Source organism: Channa argus, chromosome 20, assembly GCF_033026475.1.
Source record: "Channa argus isolate prfri chromosome 20, Channa argus male v1.0, whole genome shotgun sequence".
Lineage (NCBI taxonomy): Eukaryota > Metazoa > Chordata > Actinopteri > Anabantiformes > Channidae > Channa > Channa argus.
The window spans coordinates 1,785,086-1,802,286 of record NC_090216.1 but is presented as its reverse complement, the minus strand read 5'-3'; the positions used below and the strand labels follow the sequence as shown (position 1 = coordinate 1,802,286).

Genomic DNA, 17,201 nt, shown 5'->3' with positions numbered 1-17,201 from the left:
GGGTTGTTTTCAAAACCCTGAATCAGGACCAGAAAATGGAGCAAATTTGCTCCATTTTCCCCTCAGTCAGACTCCTGTCATACATAGAAAAACAAGCAGCCAAGATACATCATAAAAAGGTTAAACACAGGAATAACATTCTGTTCTGTACTGGTGAACATTCCTGAGTGTAAAAAGGCTACAAACAGGAAAAACTGCACAACAGGAAAACATTGTATCCTCACAAAAAGGATACAAGTAATAGAGGCTAATGCTTTGGTAATAATAAGGTAATCGTGGTAATATTTCTGTAATAACAATGTAACAGGGTTCTTATATTAATATAATGAAATATATAATAAGATCACTGTTATTACTAAAGTTATAACCTGGTCATAGCTTGGAATAAACAATGACTATATCTATGTAGTTAACAGCCAGCTAGAAACAGATGGGTACTAATATAAAAGTCAAACACCAACAACAGTACAGTAAATACCTGCAAACACACCTGGTAGTTTCCATGTAATAATAACAAAACAGAGCTGCAAAATGCAAAACTATCTGTTTCTATTTAATTTCATGGTAATATATGTAGTGGTAAAGACAGCTCCCCAAAAGTGAAACCATCACAAGCTACAGTTGTAGTGTGAGTCATAAGCTCCACCCTCTCCAGGTTGTACACCTGTGTACATAGATATCATGCTCATTTAGGTTAAAGGTGTGTTTCTGGAGGAACAGTCAAGTTACACTGTTTGCAATGAAGAAACAAATAAAAAAACGTGAAATAATTCTTTACTCACGTTACTTCTCTCCCTCTGTCCCAATGGCACATCTCACCTCACCTGTCAATTACACCTTGAAACACCATTTTTTTAAATCATCAAATAACTTCTAAACAAAAACAACAATCCATCTACTGGATGGAGCAGGGTTCATGAGCTCTAGACATATGGTGCAATGGTGCAGCTAACACTGCAGATTATCAGGCCACAGACACCAAACCCATCAAACCCATTTTTAAGATTTTTAAGATCTCCGAGCTTGGCAAAGTTAGAAAATTGAGTCAATTAACTTGTACGCTGTTTAACCATGAGCACCTGGCAGTATGGGTTCACTAGTAGCTTCTTGTTTTTAGCCAGTACTAATGCTGCACCTACCGGTTAAATCGAAAAAGTCTCCGACAGCAGCAGGTCTTTTCAGCTGTCACTAATGAATATTCAACTCGCCAGTACCTCATTAATTAAACATGGTTTCTACAGCTACAGACCTAAACAAACATTTTATATGAGTCAAAATATTTCACCCTTTAACAAGGCCTCAAAGTATTTGAATCAAGTGGCTCCTGAAAATTAAGGTTTGCTTTAAAAACACACTGTACATGCATGAAACAAACACGTTAGCACTTAACACACAAACTATAATTTTATTGAGCAAAAAAATAAACCTAAATTACACAAGCTGTAAACATTTTGTGGAAATTAAGCTCAAATCCAGGAGTAGCACGAGCATTGCAGCAGTGCATTAAAATCATAATTTTGGTATGGGACAAAATGTCTTGCTGTGTAACTGTGCCTGTTTTTCCATAAGCACCCTAAACATCTGGTCTATCTCCTCTGTGGACCCTCATGTGTGTCATAACATTTGTCTTTTGGTGAAATCGTTTACCACATATGTCACAGCCAAATGGTCTCTCTCCTGTGTGGACTCTCATGTGCGTCTTAAGAATTGTCTTCTGGTTGAATTTATTACCACAAACATTACAACCAAATGGTTTCTCTCCAGTGTGAACTTTCACGTGTTTCTGAAGAGTAGTCTGCTGATTAAATGTTTTACCACAATGGTCACAGCCAAATGGTTTCTCTCCTGTATGGACTCGCATGTGTGTCTGAACACTAGTCTGCTGGTTAAATCTTTTACCACAAACCTCACAACCAAACGGTTTCTCTCCCGTGTGCACTCTCATATGTGTCTGGAGATATATTTTTAGGTTAAATCTTTTGCCACAAACCTCACAAACAAATTGTTTCTCCCCTGTGTGGACTCTCATGTGTGTTGTAAGATTGGTCTTTTGGTTAAATCTTTTCCCACAAACATCACAACCAAACGGTTTCTCCCCTGTATGCACTCTCATGTGTGTTGTAAGATTTGTCTTTTGGTTAAATCTTTTCCCACAAACATCACAGCCAAATGGTTTCTCTCCTCTGTGAACTTTCATGTGTCTCTGAAGATGTGCCTTTCGGTTAAATCTTTTTCCACAAACTCCACAAGCAAATTGTAAAAGCGAATCTTTATATTTCAGAACATTTACACCTGACCCAACTGCCCTGGTCTCCTTACAATCACTGTCACGTTCTTCAGGTTCAGCTCCAGAATCTGACAAAGGTTCCTGCCAATTATCATCATTACTGATATCAGTCATGCAGTCTGAAGTCTTTGCACCATTTTTAGGTTTTAAAGGACTCATTGGAACCAGGTATCTGGCTAGTTCTGATCCTTCACATCCCTCTCCACCAGTTTCTACATCCATCTGTTTAGCTGAGCTGCTTGTTGAAGGCTCCGCCTCTCTGTTGTCTTCTTTCTGGCCGCGATGAAGCTGCAAGGACTGAGGTTCCTCTTCATCATCTTCACTCTTTACAACAATAGTGAATGGTAAACTGGAGATATCTGGCTCCTCCAGCCCATCAACCTGTTCTCCCTCCTGACTGGTCCAGAGTTCCTCCTGTTCCTCTTTTATTGGCAGTGGCTCTGGGTCCTGGTCCTGTCTTCGACTGGGGGTCCATCCTGGGTGAACCTCTTCTTTAATCACCAACATCTGCTGGAAGGGAACAATAACAGCCATGCACAGTACGAACAACTGCAACTTTACACTTATCGGTACCAGAATTGTGAGCTACCAGACGAGCTCTCATCACAACTTGCAGTGCCACAAATGAAATATTTGTCATCTGGTGCTATGTAAAGTAGACTACAGGCTACTAGTGATTAGTACTATGTCATGCACTAATGCTAATTTGCATAACACAAGCTAGCAGCTACTTCAATCACAGTTATATTACCTGTAAGCTGCAGAAAATAAAAAAATGAATATGTTTGAAAGGATATAGGCTCCATAACTTGCCTTTTTAGACAGATAGATATCTTCAGTATCATAACATTTTGCTGACAGTCAGTACTCCCAATAGTACCAAGCAAACTGAAGACGTTAACAGCTAATTCGGCACATGACTGAATGACTGAGAACATTCAGGGTAAACAGCAGAGATCCACTCAGTAGCTGTTAGCTTAGCTGTTAGCTAACACGGCGTCCAATCCGTAAACGTTAAGGCAGAAGATAGGACCCGGTGTGCAGCTCACAATGTGAATCCATGTACATCCCACAAATCAAGATGAGGCGCCTACGTGTTTCTATCTGTCATTAAAAACTGACAAAAAGCGAAGAATGAAAACGCACAAACCTGCAAACCTGTTCACAGCAAACGTCACGACTCGCTAAAGGAGGTGAGTCCATGTGCGAGACGAGGGGTCGTACCGAGTTCAGACATGTCCGTTAAAAAAAAAGAGGACAAGTAGAACTGGACACTGTGGACGTTGAAAGAAAGAGGGCACTGAAGCTAAGCGTCGACAGGACAACGTTAGGAAAAACGACACATCAGTGACAGAAGAGCGCTTGTCAGTTTTGTGGATATGGACAAAACCATATGATGATGACGTCAGTACGCACGCAGCCCTACTTGTAGTTTTCTTCAGAAGGGAAATGTAGTTTTTCACATGCTAGAAAGTAAATCGTTGACGAAGTGGCTTGTTGTGTAGTGGTTGGCGATTTGACTCAGATCTGTCTAAGAATATGAAAAGAATATTCAATAGTCATGAATCATTCTGTGGAATAAAGGTTATACATGCAAACAAATACAGTATTAATGAATAAACATTACATTTATAAATGGTTGCTTCTGCCATATGTAGTAAGTAATGTACTTAGAAATGGTAAGTAACAATGTACTGAAAGTATCCGTTTGAGGTATTTGTACTTTACCAGAGTATGTAATGTATTTTAAAATCCGCTCCACCTCTACCAGCTGCTGTTTTTGCACTTCTCAATAGTACAGCAGTTGGTTTTAACAAACCTGTACTACCTTTGTAATTGGACTCCCAGGCGATAAAATAGTCTACGCTCATAAAAGACACAAAACCAACCACACCTAATTTTTATTTTTTATTTTTGTCCTTTCAGCTTATCCCTTGAGTTCAGGGTCGGCACAAGAACCAACCACAACCAATAAGTGCTTCATTATACTGTAGCCTTACAGAAGCCAATCTATTAAATCTCCTAAAAAAAGAGAAAATGTCAACAGTTTTAGCCACAGAAACAGTTCACCTCCTCACATGTTTCCTCTGTTTTCGACAAACAAGCTGTGCATAATATTGCATTTAAAATACAAAAAACTAGTATCAGACGTTTTGTTTGTGTTCACAAAGGTCTTGTGATTAAATATAATGCCACAAGTATGCACAAGGGGAAAATCTTTGGTCATAATTTGACTTTAATCCAACACCTTTTCCCAAAAGAAAAGCATGCTTGGATCCCCACCACTACAACAAAATCAAAAGCAAAAACGTCGCAAAAAAACTGCATGAGTGAAGGGTTATTCTAAAGCATGGATCAAAAATAAACATTTGAATATTTTTCTTTCTTTTTTTTTTTTTAGCAGCCGATTATCCTGCCAAACAGAGAGCACGAAGTCATGATGAGTGTGTGTCTGAGCCAAGATGTTTGTCTCCCTCTCATGTTACAGCCACTAAGATTCTGCTGCCTCCAAAGGCGCATGCAGCGACAGTTTGGAGAGCTGAGGTTATGGCAGCATCCCAGGCCTCTGCCTCAGCATCACTTATCTCGGGGCAGCAGCACAAATAGCCCATCTCTTCTCTTTCCCCACCCTCCTGGAAGCCCAGCAGCTGCACAAAAAGACAAGTTTTGCAGTAGCTGGTAGAGGTTGAGGGTAAATACGAGCTGTGAATGATGCTCCGGCAGGATGAGCATTACACTGAAAATCAACCTCCTTGCGTAAATCCACAGCTGCATATCATCATACTGAAATTCATCCTAAATATTTAGATGATGGCCGGAGAAATTTGCCAGATTTAAGGTTTAAATTCGGCATGAAATTGGCTCATTTACAAAAAAAAAAGGCATCATCACCTTTAAAGCAGGTCACAAAAGTGTGGTTCCATTTTTTTCAGCTCCTTAATTTTCTAAAACATTAACTTGATGTGCTTTCAGATGTCTGTGGTGATGCATATCAACCCCTTAACCAAAGCTTAACCCCTTGTGTGAAGCTTAATTCCTTCATTTCTTCCCTGTGCAACAACAGCCCTCCGTCAGATCGGATCAATGATGAGTCGTGTGTGTGTGTGTGTGTGTGTGTGTGTGTGTGTGTGCACGGTCGCTGGCAGGGCTCATTATTTGCTTCACTGCCCTCTGCTGCAGTGTGAGGTCAGAGTTATAACGCTGAATGTCACATAAACATGCAGAAACATGCAGCTGAAGCGAAGCCAAACTGGGTCAAAGTGAGCTCACGTAGGCCTCAGGTTTACAAATGGCTTGTCAACAGAGCGAAGTGATGGATGAATCAGTTCCTCAAAGCAGCTCATTTGATGCAGTGTTTGCTTTGGAGCTTTACTATCGTCAATGATTTGCAGTCGTGAGATGTGTTTTCTCAGAGGGTTTAGCTAAATTAAGGACACATTTATCTTGTTCCACATCCACTGATTTCAGTGACTTCCTTCATTTTGCTCGTGTCATTTTTAATGCTGCTAATAACCAATTAAGAAGCTGCTGCTGCTTCTTCTGCTGCGTGTTAGTTGTGTTTGATGAAGTGTGTGTGTGGCTGTTTAATCCTGTTTAAGCACATACAGTTTACGTTGAGGTTAATTTTAGGAAAGGTTACAATAAGGTGCAGTTCATATGTGAAAGGTGCTTGTGTCTAATCCCCTGAAATGTCAATAAAGTGTTTGTTCACTCGCTTGACACAAACTTCATTGTTGCCTCTCGACAGTGTGTTGCATTTTCATGTTGGAGAACATTTTTCAAAACAGTGCTTGTGTGGATTTTTTTCTTTTTTTCTGATGGATGGAGGAAAATCCCTCTTGTAATTAATAACCCTTTATGTAGATGTTAACATCCTCTGTGCACTTGAACTGTGGGGGGACAGTGTCCATCAACATCACAGTCAGTCGTCAAGTAACTTCAGACCAAATCGTCAAACAGCTTTTTCTTCAAACTGTGACTTTATTCTTATCATCCTAAACACAGTTCATATTTGTCACTTTTCCAGTGTGAGCACAGCAGAGAGACAAAGCTGCGGCAACAAAGACGACCTCCTTTTTATTCATGTCAATCTTAGTCCGATTTTCCATCATCCTCTCCTCACTCTTGTCCTCATGTCCCTTTTTTGATCTGTTTCCTCCCTCTTTCACCTCGTTCCATCTACAGATCACTGCCCCCCTTTCCCTCTCTCTCTCCTGCTTTCACATTTTCACTCCCCTCTGCCTCATTTCTGTCCTCTCTCCCTCTCTGCTCACTCGCTGCAGTGATGTACCAGCTCTGTGGACGAATCTTCTCCTCCTCCTCCTCCTCCTCCTCCACATCTCCTCAGCGGGTGTCCGGCTGCAATGTCAGGGACTCTGTAGGAGCTTCAAGTTGGGGGGGCGCGTTAAAGCCGAGGACTGGCTGTGGCTCGGGTGGACAATCGCTGTGAAAACCTGAATGTGAAGGTAAGACTGCAGAAAGCGAGACTGTCTATACAAGGACAAAGAAAACCAAAGAAACTCTGTTTAGTGTTTGAGCTGCTCAGTGTAAAAATGTTAAGTGTTTTTGTGTAATCGCGAGGCTTCACAGTATTGACTGAAGATTCAACTTGTCTTGGTGCATGGTTCAAGGTATTTAAGGAAGCAGAGACAGACAGTCTGGCTTCTATTACTTCCAATTGTTTAATAATTGACATGATTCTGAACTCAGCTTTTTAGCTGGTTTCATCACGTTCCCCAAAATCTTCTAAGAACTAGACATCTGTCATCATATTAGCCTGTAATTTCTGATGCCAAATCACAGTTCTGGATTTCGTCTTCCTAACAACACTGACCACGGGTCCAGACTCTGGCCTTGGGAAGGAATTCTGTAGAGCAGTTTTCCAAGAAACCTGTTCATCCAAGATGAAACCTGAACATTTTTCATTTTCAATTCATTTTAGTTTGATATTTTTACCATATTTGACTTTATCGCCACCAGTAGTTTCATTACTTTCAGTTAAAATTGTTATTCATGGAATCATTTGTGTTTTGTTTTAGTGTTTTGTTTTGTAATTTAAGAATTTAAAAGTACAATTTGCAGGCAGCCTCCTTTGTCTGCAGAGTTATGGTGCACGACACTTAATGAATAATTAAGAGGACTCAGTGAAGCTCAAACTGAGTTCAGCTAAGCTTCGTGGATACTGAGTCCCCCACACAGAGCTACAGCCCATGTCCACATGCACCTCAACCCTGGGAAGAGAAACTAAAATAGGTTTTTAATCATAAACCATTCTCAGTCGGTATATAATGTATATGTCTATACACATTCTCCATTTAAGAAGACTGTCTCTGTCCGAGAGTGGATTTAATTAAACACCTCTGAAGTGAGAGCAGGTCCATTTTCACCTCCAGAATCTGCGAGCACCTGAGGGACTTAACCTGACGACTTGATTTGCACAGGAAATTTCCCAGAGTGTGTGAAGTGTGATGAAGAAGAAAAAACTCTATAAGATTTCATGTGCTGCCTTTTGGATTTAAATGGACCTCAGTCAGTTTAGAAGGTGAGACTGGTCCTGGAATCAGTGAGCAATTACTGGTCCCTTGTGCTGTGTTTTGATGGCACATCACAACCTTAATAGTGATCACTGGTGGCCCCAAGACTTTTGAAGAAAGAGATCAGGTGTTTTAGGAGACGAGACAAAGGTGCCCTTGCTACAGTATCCATTTTTTATTTCGTGCAGTATTGGTGCAGTATTGGTGCACAAGCCCAGTTTCTAGTGCATTGTTGAATCAAATTTCCACTTTATTTAGCTGCACTGCTAACAGCAGCTGATACTGTAAGTCAACTACAGAACAAAACAAAACCGGGAAACAATTGGATTTAAAATGAAAGTTGCAACCCTTAAGAGTTTAACAGAAAGTGCCAGATGATGGTGCGAACGCTAAGTGGGCATCTGCTTTGTCAGAATACAGCTGTGACACAGCTGGAGTACAGAATAGCAAATGCTGCGGTCGATGACAACACAAGAACATTACATGAGACTGAATGTTACGCCTCCTGTGAATCCACCAAGCATGTGAAGTTCATGTGAATCTTTTGCAGAAATGTCAGAATCCACAGACTGTTAAAGCTTACAGAATGTTAATGCATTGAATGGCTATTGCAGAAAATGGTAAATAGTATCAGAATTAAGACTTGACTTTATTAAAGAAATGGAGGAAAATGGCCAGATTTCAGTTTTTCAGTTGTAAATATTTGCGGGTTTTCTTCAGTTGTCAGTAATAGTGAAGTGACCATGTTTTTTGATTATTAGGACATAAAATTTGATTTGAAGATGACACTTTGAGCTTTACACGTGTATGAACTTTGTTGACACTTCATCATACAAATGATAGAGAAAATCATTTTTAAAAAAAGCTGTTGTGGCTTATGATACTATGCATTTTCTAAATTACACTTCTTCAGCAGCACCAGAACACACTGTTAACGCAGTTGCATTTCCTCTGAAGTCGAGTGCTGTGGGGATGAACGTACAGGACACACACCTCCCGTGGAAGCCGAGCCCTCAGCACATGAGATGATGTTACATAACGGGTGAAATATGAGAATGTTTTTTATTGATAAACTAAGAACTAAATTGTGGAGTCACATAATACTGCAAACGTAGAGCACACACTTCACGACACACAGGATGTGTCATTTAATTTATGGCCTAGATTTACTGTAAGTCTTGGTGCCAGAAATGCTGCAAGCAAACAGTGAGATAAAGACTTCTTATCAGGACACGAAAGAAAATACGAGTTCTACAGATTATTCCAGAGACAGAGTGAAACTGACAAAATAACTTCAACACGAGAATCATTTAGTTTCTGCCGTGGATCTTCAATCACAGATGATTATGCAGCGGATGGAGTTTTTCCAAATGTCATGTAATCGTGAATTCATGTTTGTCCCAGTGTTAAAAGGACTTCTTGTCCATGTTGGCAGGACAGGGGAGCCTGCAAATATATTTCCTTCCAGCAGCTGTTTACAAGGTCAAGAATAACTTTTCAAGCGAACAAGTCGTTAAAATTCTTAAAATTCCACAACAACCGTGCAAACTCTGCTGAGGAGGACCATGTAATATGACCAAAAGCTCAAGAACGACTGCTAAACGGTATCTGCTTTGTAAAGACCTTTACTACACAGCCCCCCGCACTTTGATGTTTTCAGGATAAAGCATCCAATGCAATAGTTCAGCAACAGAAACACAACTTGGACTTCCCCATTCTCACAACAATAAGGCCCTTCACTGCTCAGTCCCCTGAGCCCTCTGACCTGGTGTCACCTCAGTAGGTGACATGTCTGCCACCTCTGTCCAACATGGACATGGACATGGATGATGGAACATGGATCACCTACTACATTTGAATGAGGCCACTGCTAACTAAAGGCCACAACATCCATCTCAATGTGGGCAGCTAAATTAATTCCAATCCTTTCTCTACATCTACTTGTTGAATTGCACCACCGAGCTTGATGAGTGCTTTTCAATCTTTGTTTATCTGTCTACATAAGCAGCCAAGCATTAAAACAGACCATAAAATATGCCCCCTCATATAATATGTATGCAGGGCTTCTGCACACAAAAAGCCTTTACAACGACAGTAATTCAATATGACCAACTTTTAGTGGTAGCGATTGCCCAACTCGCATCATGAGGCCACTTTCACTGATGAGGCGATTGTGGCTCCATCATGATGTTTACGTTCGTTGAGCATCTTCAAATGGTTTGTCCCTGAAAGCTTGGGAGATAACACAGTCCAAATATGGCTTCATGGATGAGTGAAGTAAATTAGGAGAGCAGGCAGACAAGGGACAGATGGAGAAAAACAGGATTGATGTCACCCAGGTGAAAAGGTTAGATGTGGAGACAAGGTGATAATGACAGAGGGTTGGGGGGGGCACGGGGTCACTGCTGTCAGCCCATCTGCTGTTGTCGACTAAAGTCAGTGGAGAGACTTTGGCAAAGCAAACATCATTTACTCGACACCGCTCTGCAACATAAAACAGTTCATCATCTGCAAATGGTGATTTTATGAAACCTGATACAGAATGATCAGTGAGTCTGGTGCGTCCCAGAGATTGTCTGCCTTTAGATGAATCAGCCTCTTTGATTTGTGGAGCTGCAAATGTTAAATAGGCCATGTTCAGACAGGGTTTGACACTGTTGCCACAGTTGTACAATCTTGACCGTCAGTGCTACGGCGTATTTAGTGTCTAATAAGATTTTTAAACTTTTCCAAAGTCAATTAAGTAATTAATCAGATTACAAACAGATAATCAGCAACATCTCAAAGTGGATAATTGATTAATTGGATAAGTGCAAACTTGCTGTATTGTGTGTCATGTTGACCACCTCTGCCCAGGTCCTTGCATCTTGTTATTGTTGGTTTACATTCACATTACAGGCCTGTTGTTATTACCACAAAGTGGACACCTGCTGTTTGTTGTCTCATCATCCTAGGACACACACCAGCCCTCTTCTCATAGCACTCCTGCAATCACTTTGGTTTTCCAGCCTTTCCCTTGTTTTGCCTAACTGCCTAACTGATTCTGACCCCCCTGATTTATTTGCCTTCCCCGCTTGCACGCATGCCCCTGACTCTAAGTAAATAGGTTTTAGATTTTGAGCGTCTGTGCTGGAGACAATTGTTTGCTATTTTGGATGTCTTCTCTAAAAGTAAATTGAACACCTTTAGATTTTTGTGACTGGGCATTTCTCATGCTCATTTTCTGATTCTTTTTGGTCCAAAATAATCAGCATTATATTAACGTTGTGCAAAATTGATACTAAAAGTCGGTTAAGTCGATTTCGTTGTGGAAAAATTGTTAGTTTTCGATGAGGATGTAGTTAAATTTAAAGACACTTCATTTGAGCACAATGTCTTCCAGTGTTTCTGGGAGGACATGAATAGGCAGACAGGAAGTATGTAGAGTAACAGAGAGAGAGACCGGCTGCGTTGTGGTTACGTGGCAGGTGCTGCAATCATACAAAATATTCAGATTTATTCCAAGCCAAGAACATGTCATCCAGTGCAATAGTGTGGCTGTGGTTCTTGGACAACAGTGGAGCTCTGTGGCACCTGGGAATAAAATACAATGACTGGCCATTTTATTAGCTACACCTGTACAATCTGATGCAATCCAACACAGCAGCTCTGCCTTTCATTCTACTCTCACACTCGATTATAAATGAATCAAAAGGGCCACAACCTCGTAATAAAATGTACTTCAGTATGACCCCACAACTGTAGTAGACTTGTAACCTTTCTGATAGTTTCACCTTAAAAACTGAAAAATATATCCTTGTAAAAATAGAATTCATGGCAGAGCTTAGATTGCATTAGATTGTACAGGTGTAGCTAATAAAGTGGCCAGTGAGTATATATCATGCTTCACACAATCCATTGATGGTTTTGGTCTTTTCCATCAGTCCTGAAAACATGTCCCTTGTCCCTGTATTTTTAATCAGGGGAAGCGCCAAGGTCATGATCGACTGGCCCAATGTGACGGTGTCCAGCCACCAGGAGCTGGGCCTGAAACCCGAGGAGCTGCAGAAGTCCAAATGCGTCCTGGGCTTCATCCCTGTCATCTACTACAGCATTTTGCTCTGTGTTGGAGTGCCAGGTACGTCATCACGGTGTCGTGTAGGGAGCACCGTGTGCATCAGCCAACTCACATTGCTTTGGCAGCAAACGTGTCAGTGGCAAATACTGTGTAATCAAAGTACAGTCCGGATAAAGTAAGAAAGTGAAATGTCTTTGTTTGCATTTAGCTCAGCTGACCCTCTAATGTTAGAAGATTAACTCACTGGCCACTTCATTACATTAGCTGCATTTACTGAGCCACAGTTATGCGAAAACAAAGCAAAAATATGATCCTTTTACTGATATCTATTTATAACAGAGGTGGAAGTTGCAGAACAAATCGATACACAAGTGGATTAGAGGCACATTTCTGGTGCTTCAATGGACCCAGGAGATAATATAGTGTTTCAGCACATGTTCAAGAACTGGTTCCAATAATCCAGTAGTCCAATTATCTATTTTTTTGGGTTTATGAGTATTAGCCAGCCATCCGTTCCTAAGGCTAGCTGTCTCTGGAATCCCACCCTGTCTAATTTTATTGCCCCACTAATCCATAAAGTGGAAATAATGTCACTTAGATAGACAGCATTTCTCTCATTACTGTGCTTCATCTGCCAGTGCGATGGCCGTGATTGGTTATTGATCCGGCCGAGATTTACACAGAGAGACCTGCAAAACAAGTACGGTGTGTCAACAAAGCATTCAGATAACCTCCGGATGGGAACGTGTAATTATCCCCGAAGGGAAATAAGGGCCAGAGGGCCGAGTCAACAGCTGGATGCTGTCCTCCAAATGGTGTGACAGTGCAAATATCCTGCTGTCGATTATATAAAAAACAGTCAAAATGCTGTAAATAGCACAGACATACAGTACATGTGTAGCATTTTCTAACGGACCGTTTTTTATGCAAACCGCTGATGGTAATACCAGCTTTAAAAAGTGCCGGTGAACCGTCTGACAAAGCAAAAATGATTAAAGTTGTATATTTGTTGTTATATCTGTTATTCTATCTATTTGTTAGCAAGTTAAAAGTTATACTAAAAGTAAGTAAAACAACTCCAGCGAAATCACACATTTTACTTGTAGGTTTATGGAATTATTAACCATGTCAAATATAAATGTTACAAGTGTAATAAAATGATAGAAATGTAATGTGTCAGTTTAAGGAGCTAATTGTCTCTCGTGTGTCTTTGTCCCCGTCAGTAAACATCCTCACAGCAGTCGCCCTGTCCAGACTGGCCTGCCGCACCAAGAAAGCTCTGTACTACTATCTCCTGGCAGTGACGGGCTCCGATATTCTGTCCCAGCTCTTCATTATCTTTGTCGGCTTCCTGCTGGAGACGGCGGTTTTTCACCGCGACGTCCCTGCACTCCTGCTGCACTCCGTCAGCGCCGCAGAGTTCGCCGCCAACCACGCCTCCATCTGGTCCACCGTACCCCTCACCGTGGACCGCTATGTGGCGCTGTGCCACCCCCTCCTCCACCGTCAGATCAGCTACCCAGCCCGAGCCAGGAAGATCATCCTGGTGGTTTTAGCTTTATCGCTAGCATCAGGTGTTCCCTTCTTCTGGTGGTCCGACATGTGGAGGAACAGCCACCCGCCCACAGCGCTGGACACCGTCCTCATATGGACACACGTCACTATCATCTACTTCCTGCCCTGCAGCATCTTCTTGGTGCTGAACTCTTTGATTATCCACAGTCTGAGGGTGAGGCAGAAGCAGCAGCCTTGCCAGGAGGAGCACAGGGTGAAGCCGCTGCCCCTGCGGCGACTCGGGAAAACCACTGCCATGCTGCTGGCTATCACATCTGTGTTCTCTGTGCTGTGGGCCCCCAGGACAGTTGTGGTCATCTACCACCTGTATGTGTCCTCAGTTCACAGAGACTGGCGCGTCCACCTGGCCTACGACCTGTCCAACATGCTGGCCATGCTCAACACAGCTGTGAACTTCTTCCTCTACTGCTTTGTCAGTAAGCCGTTCTGCAGTGTCGTGCGGGACATCGTGCTGCTCAGGGGGGGCCCACCATATCCCCGCTGTGCCCTGCCCCAACAACAGGCCCCAAACAACGCCTCCATGACCTCTCTGTACAGTGGGAACAACAAACGCTCGCAGCGGGAGTCCACCCCCTTGTCACCTCGCAGGGCCAGAAAACCCTCGTGACCTCGCTCTTAATCTGAAACACCCCATATCCCACGGCCGCTGAGCACTTCTTACCCCAGGGACGCGAACTACAACTGCGGAGAGCTCTCTCTGAGGGCCTAACATGAACTAAACTCACAAGAAGTATGTTTTTTGTGTCACTGGGCGTCGATGTAAATCAGACAGAACACAGTGTATTTATTTTTCTTCAGAAGAATTTGAAAAAATAAAAGTAGGTTTTTGGTATTTCTTCTTTTCCATACATGGTAGCAATGTGGGGGTAAAAATATATTTTTATGTTGTTACAAGAAAAAAGTTTTATCTGTGCTTAGCAGTGACATCTGTGAGAAGTCCACAGAGAAGCTCGACAAAATGTAATCGCTTTTGGAAGCTAAGCGAAACCCCAGTGCTGCTTTTCTATCATCCAATTGGATTCAGTTTACTTCAATCTGAGAAAAATAGATTCTGCTGCTGAGTCTAGCCAAGCACCCATGCAGACACAACGCCCCCTCCCCCAGTTGCTAAGGCAGGTGTTTATTTTTCATGCAATGCAACTCGACTGAGCCTCGAACGAACGGAGTGGAGACCCCGTTCTTCAAACAGACCCTCCGCTGTATCAGAAGCTCTGCATCAGCTCTGGCTTAAACAAACCACAGATTAGCCCGGTGATCTGCACGAACACACACTGTCGTGCACGTACAAACACACAACACACACATACAGATGTCAGCCAGTATATTTCCAATTGCAACAACAGCAATTGTTACATCATTGCAATTCAGCATTATTTGTGTCAGACTGGTCCCAGCAGTGAAGTCTACAGGTGCTTTATCTGAACAGCTTTGTTTTTCAGTTGACGCTAAAAAGATGAATTTTATCTAAGTTGTGACGGCCAAATGTTATTTGATTTATACCGTGAGGAGACTTAAGCTCTGTAGCTCTAAAGATGGACCATCAGTGACTAACTAATTATCTTATAGAGCACGTGACCATTTTAAGGCTAATACTCAAATTAGGGTGATGAGAAAAATTTCAGTTGACACGTCAAACTTTAGACAAAATCAAAACTCTTTCAAAATATTCAAAATCTCTCTACGTTAACTCTGCAACAGCACAATATGGAATGATGACATTAATTTATTGTGATGTAATATCCAGTCAAAAACAGAACAAAACAAAACAAAAAAAAACACACAGAATTTGCTATTTTAAAGTTACATTATGAAACAAGTCAGCATTGGCATAAGACTCAAAATCAATCGGCCTGCTCTTCTACGCTCTTCCAGTGTCAGCCACGCTCCACCACCCTCTGCACAGTCATTCAGGTATTAGTCATGATCAAATTATAATAAATGCAGACCTCACAGATGGAGCAGAAACAGATGCTCTTTTCTGATTGGTCAGAAGGGGGAGCCTCTCTCAAAAACATCTCCTGCCAGTGTTTTTCTCTGAGCCTGTGTCATTGGAGATGTCGACAGCTCAGGTCCAAGATTTGGAACACTCCCCGGGACGACTCCACTTCCCACTATGACCTCAATAATAAACACATAGTAAGATTATCACCTTTCTGACAGTTTCATCTTAGAAATTATAAACTTGTAAAAGTAGAATTCATTGCAGAGCTGCTGTATTGGATTGTATTAAATTATACAGGTGGTCATAATGTTTTGCCTGATCAGTGTATTTCAATGCTAAACTTTAAAGCTTTTTAACTCTGAGATCTATCTGTACACTCATAATCTTTTATATTTCACCCCCCCCCCACAGGCCTAATCATGTTTAGTTGCCCCGCCGAGTTCTGAGAGTCTCCCTGCAGATGTACATACAAACTGAATCCTTGAAGATGTTGGTCTCCTGCTGCCGTTTCTATGAGCCAGCAGGAGACCAACCCCTTACTAACCCCTGCTGTGAGTGAGAACAAATGATTAACAGGGTAATATAATGCTCAGAAGTCAGAGCAGGCTTTGATTAAAGGTTAATGGAAGTTGTGGTGCGGCTTTCATAGAGCTGATATGGAAGACAGGGGTTAAGAGGGACGTGGAGGAGCAGGTAAACCCTACCAGACCCTGTTCCCTATTCAGCCCGGTCTGTGTGCTCTCCGATGCCTTCGTCTAAATACAGGAAGCTCAGACTTAAACAACAACATATACTTAAAGTTTGTCCCAAATGAGTCCCCGTACTACCGGTCTCCACCCTCTGTCCTGTGTCTTTGAATGTTGGTGCCTTGTGTTTCCATCCATCATCCCCCTGCGTGGTTTAAGGTTTCGACCACACAAACAGTGGACGGTTAGGCAAACAGTGTAGTTTTGCAGTGACCGGCGTTGGATAAGCTCGTGCAGAAATTTCCACGTCTTAAAGTCTGAGTTGTTGTTACTTGAAAAGCAATTGGATTTGTTAGAACCATATAAAGAGATTATGTGAAAAAACACTGTCTACTTTGGTCACATCGTCTTCGGTTTCAGTTTGTTAACCATGCCCACCAAACATTTATGGAGCTGATATTTTAGAATATGCTGTAACATTGTTAATCAGGTCTTTTCTAGAAGGAAATGATTTGGTTGCAATTATGACGACGGTGAAAGAAAGTGGATTTGATTCTGTACTGAAATAACCAGAAAACTGCCACTGTCGCTAAGGGCTGCACACCAGCGAACTTTAAAATCAGTTTCCTCACAATATTGTGGACCCAATACAAAAGGAAGCACTTCCTGAGGTCACTGTGTTGAGGTTTGTTGGCCTGTCCTCACCAAAGTGGCTTCGTGTGCATCGTTTACATTATTTCTCATTTGTGATCCTGTCTGTGAGCACTGACTTTCACATGGAGAGGAAATAAAGGTTTCACACTGAGAAACCACACTACTGCACAGCCTTTGGTTGACTGACGTGTGTTTTTTTCATCTCATTTTAAAGTCACAAATATGCTTTGTTTCTGCTTAGAATGACATTTTTTTTAGAAAGGTAGGTGAAACTGAGCAGCTACTTACAGTAGAGCCAGGAAACATAGAGAGGCTAAAATCCTCCATCCAAAATATCGATCTATATTCATACAGTTCTTGATGGTTTTAATTTAAAAACATTCTTAGCAATGTCTTTAATTGTGTAGTTTCACTTTTTATGTGAACAGTTGTTTTATTGATGTATTTTATATATATTTATATCTAC

At 41.6% G+C, this 17,201-nt stretch overlaps 2 protein-coding genes across 4 annotated transcripts; one reads left to right on the top strand and one right to left on the bottom strand.

The window, feature by feature from the left end:
* Window positions 1-1,385: 1,385 nt before the first annotated feature.
* On the bottom strand, window positions 1,386-3,680 carry LOC137105977 (zinc finger protein OZF-like). 3 transcript variants are annotated; one of them, XM_067488888.1, is made up of 2 exons: window positions 3,438-3,680; window positions 1,386-2,797 (listed from the first exon to the last, which is right to left on the bottom strand). In XM_067488888.1, the coding sequence occupies exon 2, from the start codon at window positions 2,792-2,794 to the stop codon at window positions 1,574-1,576; it is 1,221 nt and encodes a 406-aa protein (XP_067344989.1). In that variant the 5' UTR covers window positions 2,795-2,797; window positions 3,438-3,680; the 3' UTR covers window positions 1,386-1,573. The 3 variants fall into 3 exon arrangements, with proteins under 3 accessions (XP_067344989.1, XP_067344988.1, XP_067344987.1); XM_067488887.1 differs by having other exon boundaries at window positions 1,386-2,794; window positions 3,438-3,679; XM_067488886.1 differs by having other exon boundaries at window positions 1,386-3,680.
* Window positions 3,681-6,532: 2,852 nt separating this feature from the next.
* On the top strand, window positions 6,533-16,905 carry gpr142 (G protein-coupled receptor 142). Its single transcript, XM_067489262.1, has 3 exons — window positions 6,533-6,753; window positions 11,784-11,938; window positions 13,102-16,905. The coding sequence occupies exons 2-3, from the start codon at window positions 11,800-11,802 to the stop codon at window positions 14,058-14,060; spliced, it is 1,098 nt and encodes a 365-aa protein (XP_067345363.1). The 5' UTR covers window positions 6,533-6,753; window positions 11,784-11,799; the 3' UTR covers window positions 14,061-16,905.
* The last annotated feature ends 296 nt before the right edge of the window (window positions 16,906-17,201 follow it).